The sequence below is a fragment of the Convolutriloba macropyga genome, chromosome 5, assembly GCF_964194025.1.
Source record: "Convolutriloba macropyga chromosome 5, txConMacr16.3, whole genome shotgun sequence".
Lineage (NCBI taxonomy): Eukaryota > Metazoa > Xenacoelomorpha > Acoela > Convolutidae > Convolutriloba > Convolutriloba macropyga.
Window position 1 is genome coordinate 12,218,419 of NC_134472.1, and position 26,621 is coordinate 12,245,039.

General features: G+C 36.7%; 1 protein-coding gene across 1 annotated transcript in view; it reads left to right on the top strand.

Annotated features, from left to right (window-relative positions):
• Positions 1–24,505, top strand: part of LOC142339143 (cilia- and flagella-associated protein 206-like) — a 105,862-nt gene extending 81,357 nt beyond the window's left edge. The window contains exons 8-13 of the mRNA XM_075388899.1: positions 3,774–3,989; positions 4,371–4,513; positions 15,352–15,475; positions 22,248–22,358; positions 23,569–23,766; positions 24,305–24,505. Of these exons, the coding sequence (XP_075245014.1) occupies positions 3,774–3,989; positions 4,371–4,513; positions 15,352–15,475; positions 22,248–22,358; positions 23,569–23,766; positions 24,305–24,367 (855 nt within the window). The 3' untranslated portion in view covers positions 24,368–24,505. The remainder of the gene's footprint in view (positions 1–3,773; positions 3,990–4,370; positions 4,514–15,351; positions 15,476–22,247; positions 22,359–23,568; positions 23,767–24,304) is intronic.
• The last annotated feature ends 2,116 nt before the right edge of the window (positions 24,506–26,621 follow it).

Here is a 26,621-nt window from a genome sequence, read left to right on the forward strand (position 1 = left end):
AATTAAGGTACCGTACCAATGACCAATATGGGACACGGTCCGACTGTTGTTTCGCTAAATACACCATGACTATTTGGGAATAATATACAATAAATATTTATGGACACACTCCCTACTAATCTGACCCACTAAAATTCACCGTCCAATTCACATAAATCAAGGTTTAATATACTACTCAAGGTAGTTATCCTCTCCTCAGTATTTCAAACTGAGGCCAAATTTCCTGGCCAATATCTCAAAAACGGCTGAACAAAAAAACGTTCTTAGTACAAATTGTAGCACTGCATAAGGTACGCATTATATTAAGAAATTGAGCCCAATCAGTGCACTCTTCAAGGAGTTATAGCAAAAAAAGGTACCGTATCAAATGCCCTTAGAGGACAGATACGCCACCTTCAGAGCTGAATTTGAGCACCTAAACCTCAGAAAAGGCAATATAAAGTACACATATTTGGAATCTACGTTAGACGGGCTATTCAATACACTAGTTTTTACACGAATTTCAGACTTCAGAAAGTGACCTGACCTGACCAGTCATCCACTTTTGGGGTCAAATTGGTGTCAAGTTTACAGGGTAGTTCCTCCAAAACAACTCAGCGAAAATAAACGCCGTTATAACAGTTTTAAGCGCTGCTCGAGATACGCATCATATTAAAAAATGTGCCCAATGGGTGCACTGTAGAAGAGATAGTAAAAATAATGTACCGTACCAAATTGCGAAAAAGCGAAGTGACCTCTATTCAGAGACCGAATTGACCGTCTTATCATCCTAAAATGGCATGTAAAATATAAATGGGGTACTCCCCAATAACAGGAATTCTAAATCAGTAGCATTTGTTCCGCAAATCGGCGCTTTCGTTGAACTGAAATTGGGGTCACTCAAAGAGTAGCCCGAAAGTTCGACTTTTTTCAACTTGAAACATTAATAACTTATTGGTTAGTCCGATTTGAGAAGTCAACCAAACAGTGCAACCAAGAGGGGTTCATTGTCAACGAAACAAATCAATGCCCGTCCAATTTGGTACAGTAGTTTTACAGAAATCGTCAAACACATGAAGCGTACCCCGATTTTTGGACTATTGGGAGATTCTGATTTTTCGCAAAACCGCGAAAAACGGAGCGCCGTAGACAATTCTAAATGCAATTCAAGTCCACTCCGTAGTTACTGAACACCCAAAACATGTAGTGCGAAGTGGATAAAGGCCAGGGTGTTTTGTGTGTTTTGACAAAAAAAATAACTCAAATAAGAATTTGTTGCAAAAAATGAAAAATGTTGAAATCCCAAAAACAAAGTAGAAAAGCTTCATGGGCCCAAGCAAAGCCTAAATAACACAATTGGCAAGTAACAATACCCCAAATTAGAAGAATAACAACATCAAAACTAAAAATGTTTTGAAACATTATAATTTTTCAGCTTACAGCCTGATAAACTTCTTGAGAAGGCCGATTTTGGAAACAAAATTGAAAACTGGAGACAAAATGAACTCATTTTAAACAAAACCCGACTACGTTCGTCTAAATTGGCAAAGTAGTCGGGGAGAAATCATCAGAAACGTGAAGCGTGCCCCGATTTTCCTGCTAATAAAATATAATTTTGACACAAAATTTAGCAAAGAGACATAAACCTGCCCCTCAGACATGATTCAGGACGCAAAATAAGCGAATTCTTTATTTTCTGGACGCTGAAAACCTCTTCAACGTAGTAGGAACAATTTCCCACCTCGCCGCAAAGGCCAGGTTGTTTTATGTTTTTTGACAAAAAAAGAACTTTAACAAGAATTTCATGATTTTAAAGAAACAAAAAAACATTAATCCAAAAAATTAGGAATTCCAAAAGCTTCATAAACCCAAGCTAAGCCCAAATAAAACAATTTGCAAATAATTATACCACGAATTAAAGAAAAACTGCATAAAAAACAGAAAGATTTTTTTAATTTTCTTTAAAACTTACAGCTTTATAACATTCCGAGTAGGCTTTTTCCAGTAATCAATTCAAGCTTGTTGTCAAGGAGAAATTATAATCGACAAAACGCGACTAAGCGCGTCTAAATTGGCTCAGTATTTTAGGAGAAATCTCCAAAAACGTCATGCGTGCCCTGGAGTTCTAAAACATAAATTTCACAAAATCTAACGAAGCGACATGAACTTGCCCCTCGGACAAAATTCCGGACGCATAGCAAGCGCATTCTGTACATTCTGGACGCTGAAGGCCTCTACCGAGAAGTAGAAAGAATTTCCCACATGCTGCAAAGGAACGGTTGTTTTGTGCGTTTTGACAAAAAAGAAACTCAATCAAGAATTTCATGATTTTGCAAAAACGAACAATTAAAGATTCCAAGTTTCATGGACCCAAACAAAGACTTAGTAACACAGTTTGCATAGTAAACAGCATCAACATTAAAAATTATTTTAAAACATTATTTTTTTAAAGTTTTTAAACTTACTGCTTGATAACCTTCTTAGCAGGCCAGTTTTGTAATCAAATAAGCAACTGTAGACAAGAACATTCTATATTCAACAACGAGACCATGCACGTGTGAATTGGCTCAGTAGTTTAGCAGAAAACATCAAAACAGTGAAGCGTGCTTCGATTTTCCTACTAATAAGATATAAATTTTACTCAATCTAGCAAAACGACTCAAACGTGCCCCTCGGACGTAATTCAGGACCAAAAGCCAGCACATTGTAATTTTCTGGACGCCGAAGACCTCTACCAAAAACTCCGACTGTTGTTTTCTCTTTCTCCTTAATAAAAAATTTTACTTAGCATTAGAGCAACAACGGATCTAACGTTTGTTTTACCAGAAAAGTGAGGCCCACTTTTTGTATGATGAGCCTAAACTATAATTGGTATGAAAGAAGAACAAAAATGAAACTTCAAAAACTTACCAGTACTTTTCGAATGAAATAACCTCAAGGAAATTAACATCAATTGCTATCAACTGAAGGTATCAAATAGGTTCACTTAAATCTCATTAGGAAGATAATTGGACGCAAACCTGGCCATAATATTCTTTGTGACTACAAAAAGATCCTCAATTACCCATGGGATCAGCAACAAAATATTCCAACTGGTTGTTTCTTTATAACTTGTTTGATTAAAAATTGAGAGAAAGATTGAAAGTGTTTGTTTTCGTCGTTTTCTAGAGTAGGGGAATCAATCTTAAAAAAGACGGATTTGGTTGGTTCAAGATGTCTCGAGTTATTTGTCGAAAAGTTGTTGTTTTTGTATTCAAAATCTTGCAAGAAACTTGCAAGATTTGACATTCAAAATGCGTTTACGAAAAACGTCAATTAGGTTCAGTTCTGCTGATCACAAATTCCTATATCAGTCATTTTTTTATTTTCAGTTAGTTTTAGCTACCAAAAATACACAAATAATTTATCCAGAATTCAAAACTTGCAAGATTCTTGCAAGATTTTGAATCCGGGCTGAAAAATTTTTCATTGAATTAGGTTTTGTAATTTGTTCAAGAAACAATAATTTGCTTCAGAGATGTTTCCTAAATTATTTGTACCCTGATTTGTTTTGCCTCGATTGATATCTTGTAAGACTCTTTCAAGAATCCTGCAGGTTTTGAGTCAGCTTGCAAGATTCTTTTAAGTTTTAATTTCACTCATCACTAGGGATTGGGGGTAATGCTTGGTTAATTTCTGATGTAAGTTAACTTGTGACTGCTGGTATTTGCAATGTTAAAACGTCCTATTTGAAAAGTCATTGATCGAATAATTCTCTATGGCCTAGCTAACTCTCTAGTCGGAATCTTGCTTAGAACCATCGAGAGATCTTCACCGAGGAGATCCTGTCGCCTCTTGTGGACCTGAATGAGGTGAAGAGTGACGAACAGAGAGTGAAGGAACTGGTCAGTCAAGAACCCAAGGAGGGCGAGGAGAACCCTGCCAAAATTGACCCCAATGCATTCACAGAATTTGAATGGCTCTTCCCAGATACTACGAAGAATTTCGATAAGCTACCAATACAGTATAGGGTTAGTTACATCCTCATGTCAGTGATTAATTTGGTAACATGAGTTCGTTAACAGGTATCTGATAAAGCATCATTTTGAGTAGGAAGCATGCTTTTACATGAACGATAAGTCAACTTTTCAGTTTATTGGACCATTGTTGATTATATGATATAATAAATCCGCATCTAAGCGTTGCATTAAGTAGCTCACATTTAGCAGATTGTTGCAGTAAAGACCTTGCGTGCTGTTAAGGTGAATGTAAATCTGGAAATTAATTAGTTTGATTGTCAGAAGTTTGCGATTTTGAGCAAATTTGAAATTGAATAGCCAGGCCAAGGATTAGCTAGCTGTTCTTTTCTCGCGTAATTTTGATTAACTAATATTGTGATCATTTTAATTTAGGGTTTCTGTGGTTGGTACCTGGTGAAGTACGACAGATTCCTGATGCCAGCTGTTCCCTCAATCGGGGTGCTGTTCTATAATGACAAATACTACGCATTCTCGTCTAAAGAGGCAGCTTACGAGTTCGCAGCCGACCCTGTCAAGTTAGTGTCAAAACTCTTCACTGAAAGTAGACTCAAATTGAGGATGTTTGTTCCAACCATCGGTGTAATGGATGTTAAGAACTTTTTGCGAGCCTGGTATCTTTTCGTTATGTTAATTTTGACTGATCGGTGTCTTTTGCGCAGAGGTTCAAAAGTTGCAAATTAAAAAGTAATAAACCTTCGAAAAACTGAATCTGTTGAGACCCTTAGTGATGAGCTGTTTCAAATCTTGCAAGATTTTTGGTCCACTTGGAAGATAATGGCGTATTTTCTATTTATTCGAGACTAGAATAAAACTATTCCCGTTTGAGAACGTTGAGCAAACGTTGTTGGCAGTACTAAAGGTGTTCAAAATTGATTCGCATTTAGTGTCCAATATTACTTAAAACAGAGGGCATTTAAAATTTCACTGGTTTTGCTGCATGAAAAATATCAGCAACATGGTTCTACATTTTACAGTCGTTACCGATGGTTAAATCAATGTATTTTTCTCTTTTAAAAGTTTAAAGTTTTGGGAGTTATCGCACTTTCTTCCAAGTAGTGACAGTGGATTCATTATCTTGTAAGTTTTGAGTTCCTGTGTGGCGAGGGACGACTTTGATATTTTTTTAACTAGTGTTCTTTAGTCAATCTCGTTCAATTGCTCTCGAATTTTTGCTTGACTGTTATTTTCTAGAACATTCTTTCAATTTCACTTCTTGGGTGACCTTTTCACGCTTAACTGCTCAATTTTTGCGCGTGCTAAATGCTCTTATTCAGAAATTTAGCTAAAACAAAAAACGATTGAAAGATGAGCGTGCACAATTGGGGAACCCCTCATTGATTGGAGTTTTCTGCACCAATGAAAATATCTGGGCTACAGCTGCTTCTGAATTAAATTGCCCGCCTCTCGTTCGAGTGCTATTTGTCCGAAGTTAGTCGGTTTGTGTTCTATAATCACACTGTCGAAAAACCAACTGTAGTAAGTGTTGCTAATCAACGTTTTTAAAGACAGATCAATTGAGAAAAAAAAATCAAAGAATCTCCGATTTTTTCAATTATCAATCTATATTTGTACAATTTTTAAATATTTTCTGTTCTGTTTACTACAGCTTTAAGTTTAAATGATCAAGTAGTACAGTAAAATAGGAAGATGTAGCTTTGAGAAAACGCTGTTGGGAAGAGGTTTATTAGCAGCTGCAAATTTGAAATGTTTTTTATTCTCTTCAAACTCTGGTTAACTAATAACTGAGCGTTGACTTTGAACAAAATAGGTGTTGACCAACTTGCTTATAAGATCGATTTGACAATAGTAAATTCACAAACTTTGGTTTCAGCGGTAAATTAGCACGGAAACATATGGGCTAAAGTTAGAAATCAAATCATGCAAAAGTCAAATTAAGAAACTTGCGAAATATTGAAGCTTGAGCTTCAACACTCCGCGAGGAGAGGAGGGCGCGCTTTAAAATTAGGGCTAGACCTGAATACTCTGGTACTAATTTAAAACTAATATAAAACATATTGAGTTTGTGACTTGTAATCTCTTTCGAAGTTGTTGATCTTCTCTTTGCATTGTAAGCTGCATTGTATGATAGGCAATCTTGTGAGCTGCTGGTTACTTGATTTGGAATGGACCGGTTTGATCTATTTGGCTTCTGATGTTGTTCTGAGTTGCAATTCGCTATCTCGTGGTGGCTTAACATCTAAAAGCTAATTGGAATTTTTGACAAAATTCACAATCTTCCCACAAAACCAGAGAAAAGGGTTAATAATATTATCGAATGTTGAATGACTGGTTTCCAGGAGATGAGTAAGTAAACAATTTGGTGATAATTCTAATATAGTTTTAAATCAAGTTGGGTTTGTTGCTGTGCTCCTTGTGATGTCAGCTTCTTCTTCATCTATGACTCGTGACAATTTTACTGCAGGGCGCGTTAGTGTACCTGTTGCTGTGTGAATGTCAAATGATCTTGGTATTTCGTCGGCTCCATAATGACATTTGGTTATCCGTCCAAGGGGCCAAATACCTCTCGGGGTAAATTCGTTCAGAATCCAGACTAAATCGCCCACTTTGAGTTGTTTTGACTGCTCTCTCCATTTTGCTCTGCTTATTAGTTCTGAAGTATACTCTCTTTGAAGTCTTTTCCAGAAGTGGTCCAAAAGCGTTTTTGTATAGTTGAAATCTTTCTTCCTGAAAGTTTTCAGTTTTGATGTTAGAGGGGCTAGGGCTAGATGTGGTCGTCGAAGAATGAAGTGGTTGGGTGTTAGGGCTTCTTCGTCGTTGTTATCAGAAGAAACGTAAGTTATGGGGCGGGAGTTTAGGATGCCTTCCGTTTCTGTCACAATTGTTTGGAAAGTCTCTGCTTTCAGTTGCTGACTTCCTAAGATTATGAGAAGAGTTCTCTTCGCTGTTTGAATTATTCTTTCCCATATACCTCCGAAGTGTGGAGCAAGTGGTGGATTCGTTTTCCAAACTATGTTCTGCTGCGATAATTGTTGAGCAATATAGGAGTTGTCGATGCTGATATTATCCAAATTCATAACCTTTTTCGATGCTGTAAAATTTGTTCCGTTGTCGGAGATTATTATCTCTGGATATCCTCTCCTTGAAACAAAACGTCTAATTGCAAGTAAACACTTGTCGGTGTCTAGACTATGGCAAACTTCCAAGTGCACTGCACGGGTTACTAAACACGTGAAAATGCAGATGTACTGTTTTTCAAGCTTGCGAGTATTATCCTCAATGTAGAAAGGTCCAAAGTAATCTAATCCTACATTAATGAATGGGTATTGTTTTTCGGCATCAGCAAAGCGAAAGTGCGGAAGATCAGACATCATTGGTGTAATATTCTGAGCTCTCCATCGGCGGCATATGAAACATGTCCGGCTGAGTCTTCTTAGGAACCTTCGAAGTCCAATGATTAAAAATGTCTGTTGTAGGTGCGCTCTGACAAACTCCGTTCCCATGTGTTGACAGCTGTTAGTGTGAGCGTCTTGAACAATTAACTGAGTGACATGGTCTTTGATGTCTAGTATTATGGGGTGTTTTTGATTCCAAGGTATTGGCGCATGTCTCAGCCTTCCTTTGGCACGCAAAACTCCATTTCCATCCAAAAATGGATTGAATTGAAGAACTGCATCCCTTCGTTCCAGTTGCTGTCCAGTTTGCATTCTAATAATTGCTTTTCTAAAAGTGTTTTGTTGTGAAATCTTTATCAGGTAATTTTGGGCTTCATTCTGACTGTTTAGTGTATCTCTTTTCCGCAAAATGTTTGTTGCTTTGTACACGGTTGTTGTCCTTCTGAGCAATCGTTTCCAAATTGAAAATTTTGATGGTTCTATGACAGGGTCCATACATTTAGGTAATACTAAATTTGTCGTTGTTAAAAAATTTGTTTGACCAAAGTTCCAGTTTTCAGGGTCTTGAAAAAGAAATTTTGGTCCTTGTAGCCACTTCTCTTCAAGCTCTGATGGTTTAAAACCTCTGGTACCATGGTCGGCAGGGTTGAGCTTTCCGGGTATATGTTTCCATTCCTCTGCTTTAGAATGTTCCAAAATTTTGTTGACACGGTTAGCTACGAAAACTTTTTGCCGTTTGTCTGAGTTTATCCATCCTAATGTTGCAGTACTATCCGTCCAGAAGTGAACTGAGGAAAAATTTAATGTCATTTCTGTGACTACAAAACTAGCTAGTTCGGCTCCCATTGTGGCTGCCTCTAATTCGAGTTTTGGTATACTTGTGTGCTTTATGGGGGCTACTCGGGATTTGCTAATGACATAGTTCACAATGACATTCCCTTCAGTAGTTGTAGATCTCATATAAATAACCGCTGAAGTTGCTATATTTGATGCATCTGTGAAGACATGAAGTTGTTGACTGGTCGTTGGTCCTGTTACAAGGCATCTTTTTGTTGTAATATCTGGCATGCTGTTGAATTCGTTAATCCATTTCTTCAGGTCACTATGAAATTCGGCTGGTACTTGTTCGTCCCATTTCTTGCCTTGTTTTATGACTGCTTGAAGAAGGCTTCGAATTCGTATCGCAAATGGCGTTATCATCCCCAGGGGTTCGAAAAGCGAAGCTGCTGTTGACAAGAGTTCTCTTTGTTGTAAACGTTCAATTTTGATGTCTAAATTGGGTTTCCTAAATATGAAGGTGTCGTTTTTGACATCCCACGTCTGTCCCAGAACTCGTTGCGTTTATGCTTTATCTTCTTCAGTGTCGTCAATTAAAGGAAAACTCGAATCGTTGCTGAAGAATTTCGTTAAATTGAATCCTCCTTTTTTAAGTGTTTCTTTGATGCATGTTGTCTGTTCAATTGCTTCGGCTGTTGTCTCGAAACTCTGTAAAAAGTCGTCCATGTAAAAATTATTCGTTATTGATTGACTGGCTTCAGGTGATAAGTGGTAATTATCGATAGCACATTTTCTAAGTACATAGATAGCACAAGAGGGCGAACAGGTTGCACCAAATATGAGTCGCTTGTATTTGTATATTGTTTCGGTGTTGTTTTTGTACCATAGAAACCTTAATGCGTCTTGATCTTCTTTCCTTACGGCTATCTGCATAAACATGGCTTCTATATCTCCGGTAACTGCTATGGCAAACTGTCGAAAGCGTAGTAGGAGTCCAACTAAACTGCAGAGAAGATCTGGTCCAGTTAGAAGCGCTTTATTCAGTGAATGTCCTTTATAAATAGATGCTGCGTTTGTTACACGACGAATCTTTTTCTTCTGTTTGTGCTCTACTGGATGATGAGGAAGATACCATAATTGGCTGCAAGTTGGGGAAGGTTCGCGGTCCGTCTCCTCAACGTAACCTTTTTCAATATCGTTCTGAATTAAGCTGCTGTAGGTGTCGGCTAACTGTTTGTCTTCATTGAGGCGCTTTTCCAGTGATCGTAATTGGGCTTTTGCTAGAAAGTAATTGTCAGGTAATTGTATGTTTTGTTTCCAGGGTAGTCCAATCTCATACCTCTCTCCGTTATGTTTTACTGTATCCTCGAAAATTTGTAGGGCTTTCTTGTCTTCTTGGTTTACTGTATTAGGTGAAGCCTTAGTTGTTCTTGTTCCTTCACAGGTCCAAAATAATTGTAGCATGTCTTCGTCCAAAATTGTCTCTTCTGACTTAACCCTATTGAACAAGGTTATATTACGATTGCATTGGTTCTTCTCTGTAATTTGTCTATACTTGTTTGGGACTGGTCCTGTTATTGTCCATCCTAATTGTGTGAGAACTCCGTACGGTGTTCCCGGTGGTCCGATTGTGTACTTAGTGGAACTGTTGCTGTAAAAGCATCTGCTCCTATCAGAATACCTATTTTGTTGTCTCTGATTTGAGGAAAATTGATATTGCTTAAATGACCGAAGTCCTTACAAACGCTGTTGAGCATCTGAATTGGCACCGTCGGCATTTGAAAGTCTGTGGTAGAAGTCGCAAAGACTGGTAAGTTAATGATAGGTCTACTGCTGTCGATGGCTCCAATCCCAAGAAAAATTTCTGTTGTTTCAATTGTGTGTTCTTGGTATAGTGATGCTACGGGTATTGTAACACATTTCCTATCACGAATTCCTAAAGCATCGGCTATTGTCTTGGTAATTTGCGTATTGTCACTTCCACTGTCAAGGAGAGCGTAAGTTTCAATTGAGACCGTCTCCGAAAACACTGGTACCGGTATTGCTTGGAGCTGAACATGTGGTCGGATCCAACTGCTCGGCTGGTTATTACTGCAAGTGTAGTTCTGTTGTCGGTTATTGCTGCCTGAGAAGCTTTGCGAATTTTGGTCTGTTGAGTGCTGATATTGTTGATTAAAGTTTCCTGATGTTGGCTGCTGTTGTTGAACATTGGACGTATTGGGCACTTGATGTGATTGCCCGTAATAGAAGTTCCGGTTATGTCTGTTGTAGCTGTTACTATTGTTGTAGTTACCATTTGTGCTATTGTTGCTGTTGCTGTTGATGCTGCTGTTGTTGTAGTAGTTGTTGTTGTTGTTGCTGCTGTTGTATCGGCTTCTGCTGCGTTGCCGGTTGTAGCCACTGTTACCATTTTGTCTAGTTTGGTGATTGCAGTTGGGGTTACTGCTGCTCAAATTTTTGTTCCACGAAGAACTGTTATTTGTGAAATTGAACTGGTTTCGGTTCAAGTTATCTCCGTTGTGTCGATATTCAGATATTGATTGGTTTTGTCCTTGATTACTAGGCTGTGTTGTGTTGAAATTGTTACGGTGTATTGTTGAGTGATGAAAACCGTTACAATTGTCTACCTGGCATCTGTATTTGCTGTTGCATTGTCCTTTTGGATGTTCGGTAAGACAATTTGGGCATAAGTGCAGTTGTCGCACTGTCTGCTGTCTGTCGTACACGTTTTCACTCAAAAATTTTTGACATTTTCCTAAATTGTGGCTTTGTGAACAAAGCGGGCAATTCTTTCTGGCGTTGATTCTTTGTTCAGATTTTCCACGTTGGTGTGTTCTCTCATAGAATGAATTTCTGTTGTGAGTGCGTGGCATATCTTCGCACGCTTCGGCATACTTGTCTATCCAATCTTTGAAATGAATCAAATTTGGGTTAACAAGTTCTTTGCGGATGACATTTTCGTTCCACTTTATTATCATTGCAGGAGATAGTTTTTCTTTGGCTACTCTGAGAACGGCGGATGATTGCAGGTCCGGCGTAAACTCGTGAAGAAGAAAAGTTTGTACTAATTGTCTGAGAAATGCTGCAAATGAAATAAAGCTGTCTGGGTTGTCTGTCGAAGGCTTGGGCCAGCGTTCCAGTTTGTCAAGATATGCTGCAATAACAGTTTGTGGTCTTCCAAATCTTCTCTTGAGTTCGGTTATTGCATCGTGGTAAAATTCTCCATTATATGAGTATCCAAAAACGCTTTCCTTTGCGCGATCTGTGAGAGCGTTTTGGAGATAGGTGATTTTCTGTGCGTCCGAAAGAGACACGTTATCATGTATTGTTGATTTGAAATAACTATACCACTCGTGCCATTTGAGGGGGTCTCCGTTGTATGACTTCAGTTGTGTCTTTGGCAAATTGAGGTTTATGTGCGGGTTTCTCTGATTTGGTGTAAATTGCAGATTGCGAAAATGTTCGATGGTTGAATTGGTTGTGTGATTTTCATGTAGTTGTGTAGCAGATTCGAAGTGAACTGTGGGTTGTCTGACATTGGAGCTGTCTTCATATCTCTCCATACTGTTCTCTCTGATTTCGTGTATTGCATGAGACTGGTTGCGGCAAGACCTTGTCTGTATTTCCGTGTCAGATGTGTCTGCTGATACTGTTGGACGGCTGTAGGTTGTCTGTGTTAACATGGTATTCTCATTGCAACGAGGTTGATTCCGATTTTCGGGTGAGAAGATCTTTCTATCCCTTGTTTGTTTTTGTTTATTCGAAGCAAGAGTTCGTGAATTTGTTAGGCAACTTTCCTGTTGTGTTGATTGTTGGTGAGTTGTGCTTCCCCCAATAATTTGTAGTTCGGATGCTTGGTTCTTTGAGGAAACTTTTTGCACGCGAATCGTTTCGTTGGTTTGTCTCTTCATCGCTGTCACTGTCACTGTCGTCATAGCTGTCCTCTGAGGGACAATTGCTAATACCTTTTTGTGCTATGAGCAGTTTTGAATTTCTGAGTTGTTTATCTGGAAGCTGATGGCTTTTAAATATTGCTGAGTGATTTACTATTGATGTTGTTTGGGGGTCCTGATTCTTTTTGCTGGATTTCACAAACTGAAATGGTTCGGCAAATTGATTATGCCAATTTTTTCCAATGCACTCGTTATGTTGATTGCTCTGGGTTCCCTTGGAAAGTTCAGGTTGTCCTTCGTTTCCTTCGTTTGAATCTTTAGGTTCACTATTGGAGGTCTGTTCAACAAATGTTCGAGAAGACCCCTGTTGTAAACTGTTCCGGTCCCAATCTATTCGTTGATTACTAATTGCTATGCTGTTGTTTGCTGTGTTTTCTACAGTTTCTCCAATGATACGTTTGCAGGATTTATTCGACACGACTGTATCTCTGCCGTTTTTTCGATGACTGTCAAGTGAAGAATTGTCGGTGTCATTTCGAAAATTCAGTGATTGATATCTATCAATGCTGAGTCCGATTTCATTTGAGACAGAACAACTGGTATTGTTTCTTTCGGTCAGTGTCGGGCATGAATCTTGTGGCTGTGGTATAGAGATTGCGTTGCGCAGACTTCTATCTGATGATGATTCTCTCGAGTTGTTAGATGAATTATGTCTGTTGCGTAAGTTGTACCTCCGTGTGATTTTGGGCTGCATTTTCTTTGTGCCTGGTGTATCTGTTTGATATAATTTCGATGAAGGCGCATACATTGTTGTTTTTGTAATAGGATTGTCTCCTGAAGCACCAACTGTTTTCATCTTTGATTTAGACAAACCATTTATAATTTTCTTCCATTTCAGCAATGTTGTTGTGCGTTCACCTGAGCGTTCGGCAAGTGTGATGTTCTCGTTAGTTGTAAGGGTAAACTCGGAGATACTATCCAATAGCTTGTCCAAGCATGCCTTATGTTCCAGCAGTGTGTCATACGTGAGTTGAAGAACGTCAACGTCATCGGTCTGATACTGTTCCTCAAGAAAGTTAACTGCTGAGCCCCACTCAACTTCACGTCTCATGATTTGTTGGATCAACGTCTCTTTCCTTTTATTTGTTTTTGGTGCCATTTGTTGCGGTCTAATTGCTGTTTTGAATTGTTCGGGTTATTCTTGCTTAGTGCTTAATTAGTTTGCAGTTTTGAACAGTTTCAGTTTCTATGCGAATTTAAACAGCACTATCAATGAGAGCCCCTGTATTGTTGCGCGCAAGAGTATTCAGTGTTACTTGAGGTTGGTAAAGAAGCTGCTCTTTCTACTTCCGTTGTCTGTTTTTTGTTTAGTATTCTCCAATCTCTATGCAGCGTAATGGTTGTGAGTTCTTTTAATTGTCAGCCTATTTGCTGATAAACGATTATTTTTACTTTTTTCGAAAGAAAACTCCTTTGTTATGGTGATATGTTAAAAGAGCAAAATTTATCTCAGACCCGAGTGTGCTTTTATATTGTTGTGATATTAGTGAAGGTATGGTCTGAGTTTCTTTTATCCTAAACTTGGTTGGGTCTGTTGGACTTTGCAGATGGTCAGAGAACGTCAATTTTTTTTTTTAAGGAAAATTAATGTCAAAAGAAATTATTTTTTACCGACTTTTGATACGTGGCGTTACTACTTGACGTTTAAATCTTCTCTGCAACGAACAACCTAAATCCGAAGCTTTGTCTACTGTTTAACGTGCCCTCTGAAGTAGAAAGTGTTTGACTGTAGTTGCCGTGTTCTTTCTTGCTTTACATTTTGAAGAGATTGAAAATTCCAAAACTTCGATATCTATCTACGATAAAAAAACAAATTTTATTGTGTTGTTATTTTCTTTATGTGTGTGTATGTGACTGAACACTATCTACTTCAAAGCAAAGAACGATGTACACGCATTTACAGCTATTAAACTGCTTTCTAAAAAAGGCAGTGGTTTTTTTTGCAAAAAGTTGTGATGCTGTTTAGGCCTTTTTGCACAATAAAACTTTTTCAATGATAACAAAGACGCGTGGACAAAGTCTTTTTGTTTATAAATATGATATTAGGTATATAAATATATATATAGGTAAAATAGGCTTATATAGATATAGGTTACTTCGGATTGAGACCCTTTTACTTTTGTTACTTAGTTCTTTGTTAGAAAGATAGAACTATAAAAATTAGTTGCTGGCAAACTATGCTTCACTTGTCATATTCCGAAACTCTTTTGGAATTTGTATATGATTATGCATTTTCTGCATTTTTTCTGTTCTTCTTTTTTGTGAGTTTTGAATTTTTTCCTCTCTCTTTTTTCGTATTCGTTGACGGGCTGTAGTTGCAGTTCTAAATTGTTCTAAAATAAAGAAAACATTGAGTTATGTGAATACAGAAATTCGGTATTGAAAAGAATTCAAAGGTACTCCCTGTCTTTACGTCAATTTTTTTTTAATGTCTTTACAATTTTAATTTTATCTCAGAAGTTTTTTAGTTGCAGTTCGTTGTTTCGGGGTCACCAATGTTGACCAACTTGCTTATAAGATCGATTTGACAATAGTAAATTCACAAACTTTGGTTTCAGCGGTAAATTAGCACGGAAACATATGGGCTAAAGTTAGAAATCAAATCATGCAAAAGTCAAATTAAGAAACTTGCGAAATATTGAAGCTTGAGCTTCAACAATAGGTCTGCTTCGTTGACCATGTTTTAATTTGGCCTATTATGTTTTCAATTCTTGTCAAATATTTAAATATAGTTCATCAAATCAAACCTCAAATCTACTTTTCATATAGGTTCACGGAAGAAAGGTTGATATGATTTAGTCATCAGGCGCAACTATTTAATTGAAACATTGTAAAGGGCGGTTGAAAGAGTTTGATCCCCCCCCCCCCCCCACCTCGTCCAGCTCATTTGTAGTAAGACCATTTGAATCCCCTTGGTTATGTTATTGCTCCCACCAGGCTGAAGCACGCTTTAAAAATTGAGTCAGCCCGCAATTTTAGTTTCGTCGCTGTCTGTCACTATCTTTTTGATGAGTATTTCGATTGCGCCTGAGCCATTAATGAAGCTTTAATGTATCTGATATTAGCATATTGCATGGATAATTTAAAGAAGACATCTGTGGTTAGTAATTCATCTGACGTCAGATGTTTGGATATTTCAGTCATAGTGATTGTAACCTATACATTTAACTATGAACTGTACGGGGTGTTAGATGGACAATTAGTTAGTTCTTTAATGCGTTGGAAACTAAAATTTTTTAGGAAATGTTGAAACCATGTTCATGTTTGCAGCTATATCTTCATGGTAGCAGAAGCAGCCAAGAAGAGTCCAGAGTTGATCCAGTTGTTGGAACTTCATCAGCAGTTTGCCACCATTGCACCCTACAGTCAAAAGGGCAAAATGATCGAAAAGCCAGTGAGTAGAAGTTGTAAAGTCGACCAGATAATGAACCTTATTTGCCAGTATTCCACTCTTTTTATTTGGTCTCAGAATAGTAGTTTTAGTTCATCCCCTCCACTTTAGTTTTAGACTTTTTTTCTTCAAAAATGGGACCAAATATGTTTTTTAGCCAACTTTCTTTAAATTTGCCGGAAGTAGACACCTTAAAACTGCGGTCATATTCTTCGTAACCTCTAAAAGAGCTAGTTGTGCTCCCACCGGCTTCAAGAGTCTTCTGGAATTATAATTTTGCCTGTTCTTTGCAAATTTAAACTCGATAATTATCCAAAATGCATTATTTATTCTTGGTATACTGAAAAATTTTCTTTAGAAATGATCAATCTCCCAGCCCTTTGAATAATTGCGTGTTTTTTTTAGACGCGCAGCAATGTCAGAGCTGATCTTGATCTCACCATGGATCCTTACGTTAAAAAAACAATACATTTTAATGGAGCGCGGACTTTTGTGAAATTATCTCCACATTTAAAGATTTTATGTAAATAACTGACAACAAGGGGGGAGGAACTATAATCAAAAGGTTTTTTGTTGAGTCAATTTTTTAGCCGAAAAAATAATCATCGTAGAGAGTTTTGAGTGGTATCATTAGAAAGCCTTTCCAGCGTAGAATATTGAATCAGAAAGATTTTTTGATTTTCTTTTTTTAAGGGAGTTATCGAGGTTTAATGTTTTGTGAATAGGGAGAGGATATTCCGTTTATTTTATTCGCTTTTTCCGTATTTTTGATCAAATTTTCGTCAAATTTGCCAAAAATAATGTTGAAATTGTTAATGGTAGTGGGATTGATAGAGGAGGGTTGCTAATCTGTTCGAACCGAGTTTTTGGACCCAATTTTTGCTAAATTTCTCAAAGTTCAGACATTTTTCGTCAAAAATGTCGTCAAAAATGGGACCAATTATAATTTTTTTAGCCCTCTTTTTTTATTATTTTTGACGAAAGTAGACGCCTTAAAACGCCTTATTTTCTTCCTAGGCTAAAAAAGAGAATTAGTTGTGTTATACGCGCAGCAATATCGGGCTGATCTTGATCTCACCGTGGATCCTTACCTTGAAAAAATGCATTTTAAGGGGGCGCGACACATTTTATCTCCACATTTAAAGATTTTACTGTAATAACTGACAACATGTTCAAATCAGGGCTCATTTATTGACAGTCTTGGTGGAAACAGGCGAAAACCCATTTCCTTTGAGTTATTTTTTAAGGTATGTAATGGTTTTTCAGTTAACTAATTTTTCCTTGGTTTTGATGCTACCAGTTTTCAATTTTCTTTTTTTTTGAGCTTATTTGCACAATTTATGGGTTCATTTTTGATTCCTTGTCGAATTACCAGCTTATTGACAGGTCCATTTGAAGGAAAGCTTAGTTGGGAAGATGCAGAGTGTTGTAAAAGGGCGTATTTGATTGTGTTGATTTTTCTGTTGAATAGTTTATGCTTTTGGGCTGAGACAGGTCCCTTGCAAAATTTACTGGATTTTTTGATTTTTTGCCTATGCTTGTCTTTTTGTTGTTGTACGACATATACTTGATAATGATATGTCTCAATTGCTTCCCCAGGACGTATAATTAAACCTATTTGAAGATTTCACTTTATAGACATTTGTTTTGATGACTTTGAATTTAACTTTAAAAAAGTACAACTGTCTCCTTTCTGCCTATTTTTGTCACCATGTAACTTAATCTCACTAATAAGCAGTCGGAGATATATTTACTGATTCAAACGTTTTTTTCTATTAATTGTATGTTTTGACTGATAGCTTCGACCATTTAATTTCATAAAAAGTTTTCGAGAACAATTTTAGGACTTTTAAATTTTTGGGTTTCTTTTTGTTGTCATGTCTTCGTAGTGCTTTCATAAGGACGACCAGTTGATATTGATTTGAGAATTAAGTGATGATTTACAGTTCATGCAGATAGCATCTTTTAATAAATATAGTACCTTAAACACTGGTGTCGTAAAGTTTTTAAGTTTTGGCTTTTGCCTGTATTTGTTGTTATTTTGTAGTCTCGTGAATTAGTCTCATTAATAACAGGCTTCATTGGCTTCCGGAGGTGTTTTAACTTAATCCATCTCTTTTTTGTTGTAGTCTTATGTCGGTTATGTTTTTTGAAACAATTGTTTTCAAAAACGTATTTGGATTTTCGAGCTTCCCTAATTTTTCAAATCATCCTTCTGTCAATTTGTAGCTTAGTCTCTGTAAAGAAAGTTCACGAACCGTTGCGAGTGAGCTGTTATTCAACATTTGTAGCGGAATTAGTTTCACTCATTTGTTTCGGCTTCGTTTCTTCGTTTTTACGAGATTTCATAGACTGATTGTGATTTGTTTTTTATTTTTTTAAACATTTTATAGGATTTTTGCTATTTTCATTTATAGCATTATTCGTAGATTCCCTTGGCTTTCAAATACTGTGCAATTGAATATTTAATGCTCTTATTGACAAGTTTATGTCTTTAACGGCTTCACTGCCATTTTCACTCAAAGTTGATTCGAAGGTTTTTTTTTATTTTTGCTGGTATTTTTCCTTATTGTAGTCGTTTAACGTACACTGGATAATGACAGTTCTCAATTGCATCCATTGAAGATATAAAGGATCGTTTTTGTAATTTCAGCTGCTATCTAATGATTTTAATCACTTTGATGTTAATTGTTTTGAAAAATTGTATCGTTTTATTCAACGTCGTCCCCCTTTTGCTCTTTTTTGTCAACCTATCACCCAGTCGCATTGAGAAACGGACAGCTGCCATATCTTGTCTGATGATGTATAGGCTAATTTGTTTTGTTTAGGTTTTATGTGATGCGAGTTTGTTTTTGGTTTGATCTTTTAATATACGCATCGAGTTTTGGTCGTAATTAATGTTGGTTATTTAATTTTTTTATGGTCTTTTCTATTAGTCATATTAGCACCAAGTTTCAGCAGCCCTCTAACGTGGCATTTTTTTCCATTGGTGGTTTATTGATGTGTATGTTTTTGAAAGTTTTCCATCTATTCGTCATTTGGTGTAGTAGCCAATTAAGTCACGATTGTGGATGAGCGGGGTCGGAACATTTTGCGTTCGCACGTTACCGAGCCTCCGTTTTAACTTAGTTTTAAGGAGCTAGATAGTGGACAATTCATTGATGCTATTTATTAACCAGCCACATGCCTTCTAATTGATGATAAGCTCTATGATTTAAGATTTTAATTGCATCGGTGTAATTGTGGTTATATTTTAAAGTTTGTTGGGCTTTGGGGTAGAAAGAAACTGCGTAATTCGATAAAACATGAGACAGTAAGTTGATTTGCATTTTTTGAATTGAGGTGCGCTAAATTCATTCTTCTTCTATCAATAGGTTTTTTCAAATGTATCGTACATGCGTAAGGAGGATTCTTACTAGAATAAACAAAGCGATTTTAAATTTTTTTCCGTTATTCTTTTGAGTTTGATTGAGTTGTTTTTTAACTCTAGGATGTCAGATTTTTGTCATACTTATCGCAATTTTAGGTTTTTTGTTTATTGAATGAAGAAAAACTGTTTGACAAGGTATGTTTTAATTAATTGTTTTGAGGTCCTAACTTGTCAAGAATTTTTAAGAAATTTTTAAAAGAAAATTAAAGAGTTATTTCAAATTATTTCAAATTATAAAGAGTTTTATCAGTTTATGAACTGCAACTGAGTCCGGCTGCAATTAACTACGCATTTTGAGTGCATTTCGTCTATCATTATTCGACTATGATTCCTTTTAGATGTTTTTGTTTGACAAATAGAATTTTAAGGCTGCACGCCTTGGTTTTTCGGTGCAAGATTTATGAAAATACAGCTTTAATTCTAAAATTTTTGTATTTTGGCTGCTATTGTGTAATTTGGTTTGTTTTTGTGGTCTCATGTAATGTGAGAACGAACCCAATGTTAACTTGGATTTTTTAATCTGTTAAATAACACCACTCCCTCAGGTTATCAATAGGAGAAAGTCAAAAGTGGCATCATTAGAAAGCTTTTGCGAAGTTTTTTTTTGCAAAGGTTTGTTTTTTAATTACTTTTGAACGATGCGACTCAAAAAATTGTAAAACTTTAATTAACCTTCATTTAGAATGACATAGACTCTGTTGACCATTTCTCTCAATTTAAGTAAGTTTAATTTTGAAATTGACTAAATGGTAAAAACCCGAGAGGATCCCGTTAATTTGCTCTTAAAGCTACTAGCCTGTGAACTAGAAGCCCTTCCAAACTGAAGGCTGGCGTCAGTTCATGTGTTTATTTCGTTAACTTGCCTGGTCTTTGTTTTTGTCTTGCCTGGTCTCGTGCATTGTTCTTGTTGTGTAGTTTTTTTTTGCCAAAACTTGCTGCTTTTTATTCTTCAAATTGAAAATTAAAAGGCGATATAGTTTTTCTATGCTAAAATTTTTTCTGATTAACTGATAGTTTCAAAAAATTGAGTAATTTGTTTGGCCCGTATTTCTGCGAATTCAAAATTGCTGTTAAATAAACTGAATTTTTAATCTTTGATGAATTATGTATCGTCTTTTCATTTCATTTCAGTTGCTGGTTTTGATATCATGCTTGTTTTAAAAGCCTTCAAATTTTTTAGGGGGCTCGGATCTATACACGAAACTTTTTTAGTTCAGCCAATTTTGGCAGATTGATAGCTGTTGTGGAGAGATACAAAAGTGGTATCATTGGTATGGGAATTAGAATAAGTAATCAAACCGATTTCATTTTTCTAATGGACACACTAACTTCTGATTTGAAAAAATGATCTTTCGGCAACAGTTTGGTAACTGACGTAAAAAATTGTTAATAAAATTGAGCGAAAAGTTATTTGTTTATCCGGTTAAATTGATTTCATTTGCGCAAGTGCGTGATTATACTAGCAAGAGACCAGAAGCTAATTCAAGTTGTCAAGCTTTTGTTTTTCAGTTCAGTACGTTCAATTTATATCAGAAAATAGTATCACTTTTTAGAAGAGTTTATTTCATTTTTTGAACAATTAATTCAGTGATTTACAGAAATTTTCTTCAACATGGTAATGTTACAACAGTATGCTGCTGCCGTTTTCACGGTTAGAGATGGTGCAAACGAGATAGAACTCTGTGATTTCTAGTTTTCAGAAGTATGGCTAAAATCAGTTTATCATCTGGAAGGTTTTTTTTGGGATATATTTGTCAGGTTTAATTGCCGCATCTTTTTGAAAAATTAATTCTTGTATCATTTGTATAAGTAGGCTGTCTTGTTCCGTTTTCTCAAGTCTCATCAACAGGACTGTGGTCAGGGTTACTACTGCATGTGTTTTAACGTAAAAAGCAAGGCAGAAGAGAAATTAATGAAATCATGCCCTTTTGCTAAATCAGAACTCCAATGAATAACGCTGTTTACAAACAATTTTTTTACTGTGTATTTTCTTCCAAACTAATGTTGAAAAGATGCCTATTTTGTCCAAACTTTTCATAAATGGTTTAACAGCCTGATGTTAAATTTGGCTGATCAGGGGTTTGGATTTTACGTCATATAGAACCTGGAATTTGAGATTTTATATTAAATTGGTGGATGTTCTTTTTGTCATTTATTGCTGCTATCAAAAAGCATATGTTGAGCTAATACTGCTGTAATAGTTTGAATATTGCGTTCTTTCCCAATAAAGCCACCCACACAAAAGTATATGTTATATTGCACTCTACTATGTAAAAAATAGCACAACATTTGCCACATCTGCTTTTCTAAGCTAATATTTAAAAATTTTAAACATTCGTTTAAGACTATTGAACAGAATTTGGAACTGTTTTTGTATAGATCTCCTTGTAAATAATTTTGCCAAAAGTCTGATAATCCAGTCTTTAATGTCGAATTTTCTTTTCACACGTGTCTTGCTGTTGGATTCTAGGATTATCCCCCCTCAAGCTTAGTGGGCATATAACTTTTGCATCTAACATAAGAGTTGGGAGGGGAAAGAGAATAGATTCGGCTTCTACTTATAGCAAATTTTGTGTTTCGCTAGCTTAATTATATCCCGTGTAGACAAATACAAGTCAAGATTTACCAAGAAAATATAGTTAATTTGTTTGAAATCCTGAGTCAAAAATATCAAAGGACAATCGGAAAACCTTTTCATTTACTTCAGAGTAAATATGAAGACAAACTATAAGTTAGTCGTCATAAAATTTTAGCCGTCATAAAATTTTATCCTTCAGAATTAGATTTTTATACCAAATCCAGCGCACATTAACTGAACTTTTTAAGGCGTTCGTTATAATTTAACGTAAGAGAAAGTTAACGCGCGTATAGTGAAGGTTGAATCACCCTTGGCAATGATTAAAAAATGTTATCAATCTGGTTTATTGCTCTCGAACGAAGTGTGATGCAGTTATTGTTAACGTGTTGGACTTTTTTTATGCAAAAGTTTTGCTTGACGGATTTGACTTCTGTGCCCTTGAATTTTGTTTTGTTTTGTGTGATCTAAATCTCTCATACACAAGGGTCAGTAGCTGGACTCAAGTGGTGGCAGGTCGCTACTAAAAGTCGATTGAAAAGTGCGCCAAAATTGATGTAATTTTTTTTTGCGTTATATCTAGTGGTATATAATAGCCTTTAATGACGTCATTTGAAGCCTCCCTTAGTGAATTAAGTTACTCCACCCTCAAACCTCCCCCCCCCCCCGCTGTAATAGTTTCCAAATCCCACTAGTCGTTCGAGAGCAATTCTTCCGACGTTAGTCGGTTATGTTTGTTATTGACAGTTCATTTCATTGATGTGTTACAGGTGACGAAATCGGATGCTGGTTGTCAAACAGATACTCACATAATGGAGAGCAATCTAGTGAAGGAGTATGAATGGAACGAGTGGGAGTTGAGACGAAAAGCCATCAAACTAGTAAGCACACGATCAATAATCATGATCAATTCGTTTTTGGTATATTTGCGTCTCTCCTTTAATACTTAAAAATGGAAATAGGATGCTAGGATACATATCGCTGGCTAAATCACCGACTGAGAATTTCACAAGATTCACTTTCTGTAGGATTGTCAAAAGTTGGGCGGATGGAGGGAAAAACCTTTTAACCTCAGTAACAGAAACTAGAAAACCTTAAAGCTCTATATCTTTTAAAACCATTTTTGAGGGTTGTAGTTTTTGTGTTCGGTTTGTTATTAATTGCTCTCAAACGAAGTTTGTAGCAATTATATTAGTCCTGTCTGTCATTTTTATGCGATATATGCAGCGCCCAATGGGCATTAAAAACGGGATAAACAGGTAGCGCCCAGTGGGCATTAAGTGCTCTTAGAGCCTTTCAGCTCACTATTCTTCAAGTATGCGATTCACAGAATCTGTTTTGGATACATATAATTATGGTGCGAAGGGCGGTTCTTAGATATTGACTCCCCCCCCCCCCCCCCACTGTTGCCACCCCATCAGCACCCTGGTGCACCCCCCGCTGCGCTCACTTACACCCCTTCAATTAAGCTAAAGCTAGCCTCACTAAACCGTGCCTAGCTACTGACGAAGCCAACCGCTCGACGGTCGTTTGAGAGCAATTCGCCCAACGTTAGTCGGGTATATTTTTAATTGCTCTCAAACGAAGTTTGTAGCAATTATATTAGTCCTGTCGGTCTTTTTTTTAATGCGATTTTTCGCTTGACCAATTTTTCGTCTGACGCTTTTGACTTTTCGTCCTCAAAAACGGGATAAACAGTTAGCGCCCAGCGGGCATTAAGTGCTCTTAGAGCCTTTCAGGTCTGTTTCAGCTCAAACTGTTTTGGAGACTTATATTTATACTTATGGTGTGAAGGGCGGTTCTTAAAGGTTGAGACACCCCCCCCCCTCCCCTGTTGACCCCCCCCCCCCCTCCCCTGTTGACCCCCCCCCACCCCCACTTTTGCCTCCACCCCCCCCCACCGCCCTGTTGCCCCCCAACCCAGTGCTGCCCCCCATCAGCCCCCGGTGCACCCCCCCCCCCCCCGTGGCTAGCTACTGACTAAGCCAACCGCTCGCCGGTCGTTTGAGAGCAATTCGCCCGACGTTAGTCGGTTATGTTATTTTGTCTACTCAATACTTATTCCTCAAATAAAAATTGGATACTTTTCAGGCCAACCTGCGCACGAAGCTGACCAAATCGATGCAGACTAATCTGAGCAATTTGAGAAGAGACAATGTGTCTCAAGTGTACCTCCCGAAAGAGAACTCAACCCAGACTAAGAAAGAGGGATTGACTTCTGTGCCCAAACCACAGGCATACCTCTTTGGGCTCAGAGGAGGCATGGAAGACGAGACCAGAATGGAAAAGGTAACCTGAACACTGCGATAACTCTTATGAAACTGTTTGGGATGGGTTTTTCTTTTGTATGGCACTCAATTTCGTGCTCACAAATACTAATTTCCTGACGTTAGCACGACTTGCCAAAAAGACAACCTAGTTTTAGATAGATATTTATAAAGCAAAATAACCACCGCAAAAATAAAATCCCAGAGAAAGAATCCACCATGGATATAGAGAAAAAGCATGCAAATAAACTTCAACCAACAGGGTTTTAGTTTTAATAGTGGTTGGTGTTTGCGCTCAATGTGATAACTTTGAATATTCTTCTCAATGTAACATCGAAACATAAAACTAGAAAGACCTAACAAGAAAAACCTGAATTTGTCTTAGGTCATTAATTTAAAGTAATATAATTCATGCAGAAACCGTAGCATGTACAGGTTATGAAATATATCGCAGACATTTTTTTCGTGTGTAAAACAGACTGCTAAAGAAGAAACGTGAAGGTACTAAGAGACAGATAACTTGAATCAAGATCTAAAACAAAGGTCAAACTGTTTTCCAGGTTGACTTGACTTTGGACGTGAAAGTGGACACTAGAACAAGAAGTGGAATTGAGATCAAATAAATAGAGTATAACTGCTTCCAAGAGTTAAAGACTGCAAATGAAGAATTGCTATCATCAATTGTACTAAAATGTAAATAATGTATCATATGCATTGTAAATGTGTACAGAATTTTATTTGAAATTTTAATCCGCAAAGAATGTTTTGATAGCTTAGCGCGATCTTGCGATCGCAATTTATTGACTGCGACGAATTAGCTACCGGTTGTTTTGGACTGCATCAACATCCAATAGTGTTTTCACATCTGTGTTAAAATACTTTTTCTGACAGATAGTTGGGTTTTGCTTCACAATTGACTAAGGGCAGCCCACGACTGCTCCTTAATTTGTTCAGACTGAGTCCGTTGTGCAATTAATGGTGTTTAATTGCTTTCGAAAAAATGCCGAAGCAATTATTGTATGACAGTTTTGACTTCTCGAGTGATTTCTCCACCCTAGATTTTTGCCAATGAGCAAGTACCTCAATGTTTGATTTTTTTTTCAACCGAAGGTCAATACGGGCAACTAAAAATATTTGTTATCAATAGCCGCCTCAGCTTCGCAGCCGGCTATTATAGCGCTCCGAAATTTTTTTTACAATTCAAGGAATTTTAATTGTATTGGGGTGCTGTCTTTTTTTACGACTCGAAGAGGAGTATTGGAGAAGTCTTTTTTAATCAATTTTATTGGAGTGAATTTTGAAGCAGGAAATGAATCACGTGAAAAAATTTGGAGTGATTTTGTTGCTGAATAAAATGAGTGGAACGAAAAGATAGTGGTTTTTTTGTTCATATAGCTGTTTTCTAGAGACCGGGAAATTGAGGTGTGGAAAAAATTCTTTAAGCGAGCGAAATTTTAGAGCAGTTTTTTAAAAACTTTTTGGTTGAGAGGTTTGGTTATGATTTTGTTATAAGTTTAGGCCGGTTTTGGTAGTGGTTCGAACGCTTGGCAATTTTCATGAATTTTATGCTGATTCGGAGGTTTTTCTTGCATTTTGCTGATTTTTGGGCTAATTTTTCGATTTTTGACGATTGCTTTGTGTTCTACTGCCTCAAAGGGGTTTTGTTTTGGCATATGCTTTTTTGACTTCTAAGTTTAAGAGGATTTGAGTTGGTCCAAGTTTTTCTATTGTTTTTCAGCTGTCCTTCCTTGTCCTTTAAATCGTAATCTTAATCGATTTTTGTAGTACCTATGGATAGGATAACGCCAAGAAATTAAAGCGTAAGATTTTTTGAATCATGTACCTTTAGCCAACAGAGCTTTAGTGCTTGCATAATTAGGTGTAAACTCAGAAAATTTGGTTTTTTTTCTCTGAACATTTGCAAGAGTTGTTTTCATTTTTGGAACAAACGTTTTGATCAGTCATATTTCTGGCCATTCCTGTGAATTGTAAAATAATGATAATCACATCACAGGCATGCATGTCAGTCATTGTTCCGGCCCCTCTTGAGGGGGGAGGAACTATATACTCAAATGGGTTTTTTTTTGTTCAGACAATTTTGGCCGATCGATATATTCAGCGTACAGAATTGAGACTGGTATCATTAGGAAGCGTGTCCAGGGTAGAAAAAGAAATTAAAAAGATTTTTTTATCTTCGTATTTTTACAGGGCGTTATCGAGTTCTAAACTTTTGAGAAAATAGAGTGAATGCCTATGATTTTGTTCACATTTTCCGACTTTTTGTCTAAAACTTTTCTTAAGAAAGTATTGTTATTTTAATTCAAAAGACAAAAAATTATTGTCGGCTATTTTTATTCAATTCTTTTGTCAAAAATTCTGGCTAAATACTTCAAAATTCATACTTTTTCATCAAAAACAGCGGGAAATAAATTACTTTAGTCCACTTTGATTGAATTTGCAGAAGTACACACCCAAAAACCACTAACACAAACTTTGTAGACTCGAAAGGGGCTACTTCTACTTCAACTTCCGTTGCGAGTGCTCCGTTATTGAAACTTTGCTTTTTTCGAACTTTTTTCGTTGATTACCAAAAACGCAGCATTTATTTTTGATTTTTAAACTGACCGAATATCTATATCTATAACATTCAATAAATTAAGTGTTCTTAGTGGACGAACAACATAAGCAGAGCTAGTTTTGGACCAAGCATGGACTGTTACAATCCGAAACAAGTCGGATTGTAATCAGTCGGCCTTTTTTAAAAAATATTTCGATCTTTTTTATAGTAATTAAATAACAGAACATTTTGAATCAAAGCTCACTAGTCTAAGTCGCTTCCTAATTAGCTTCAAATTTTTGTATCTAGTTTATTATTTG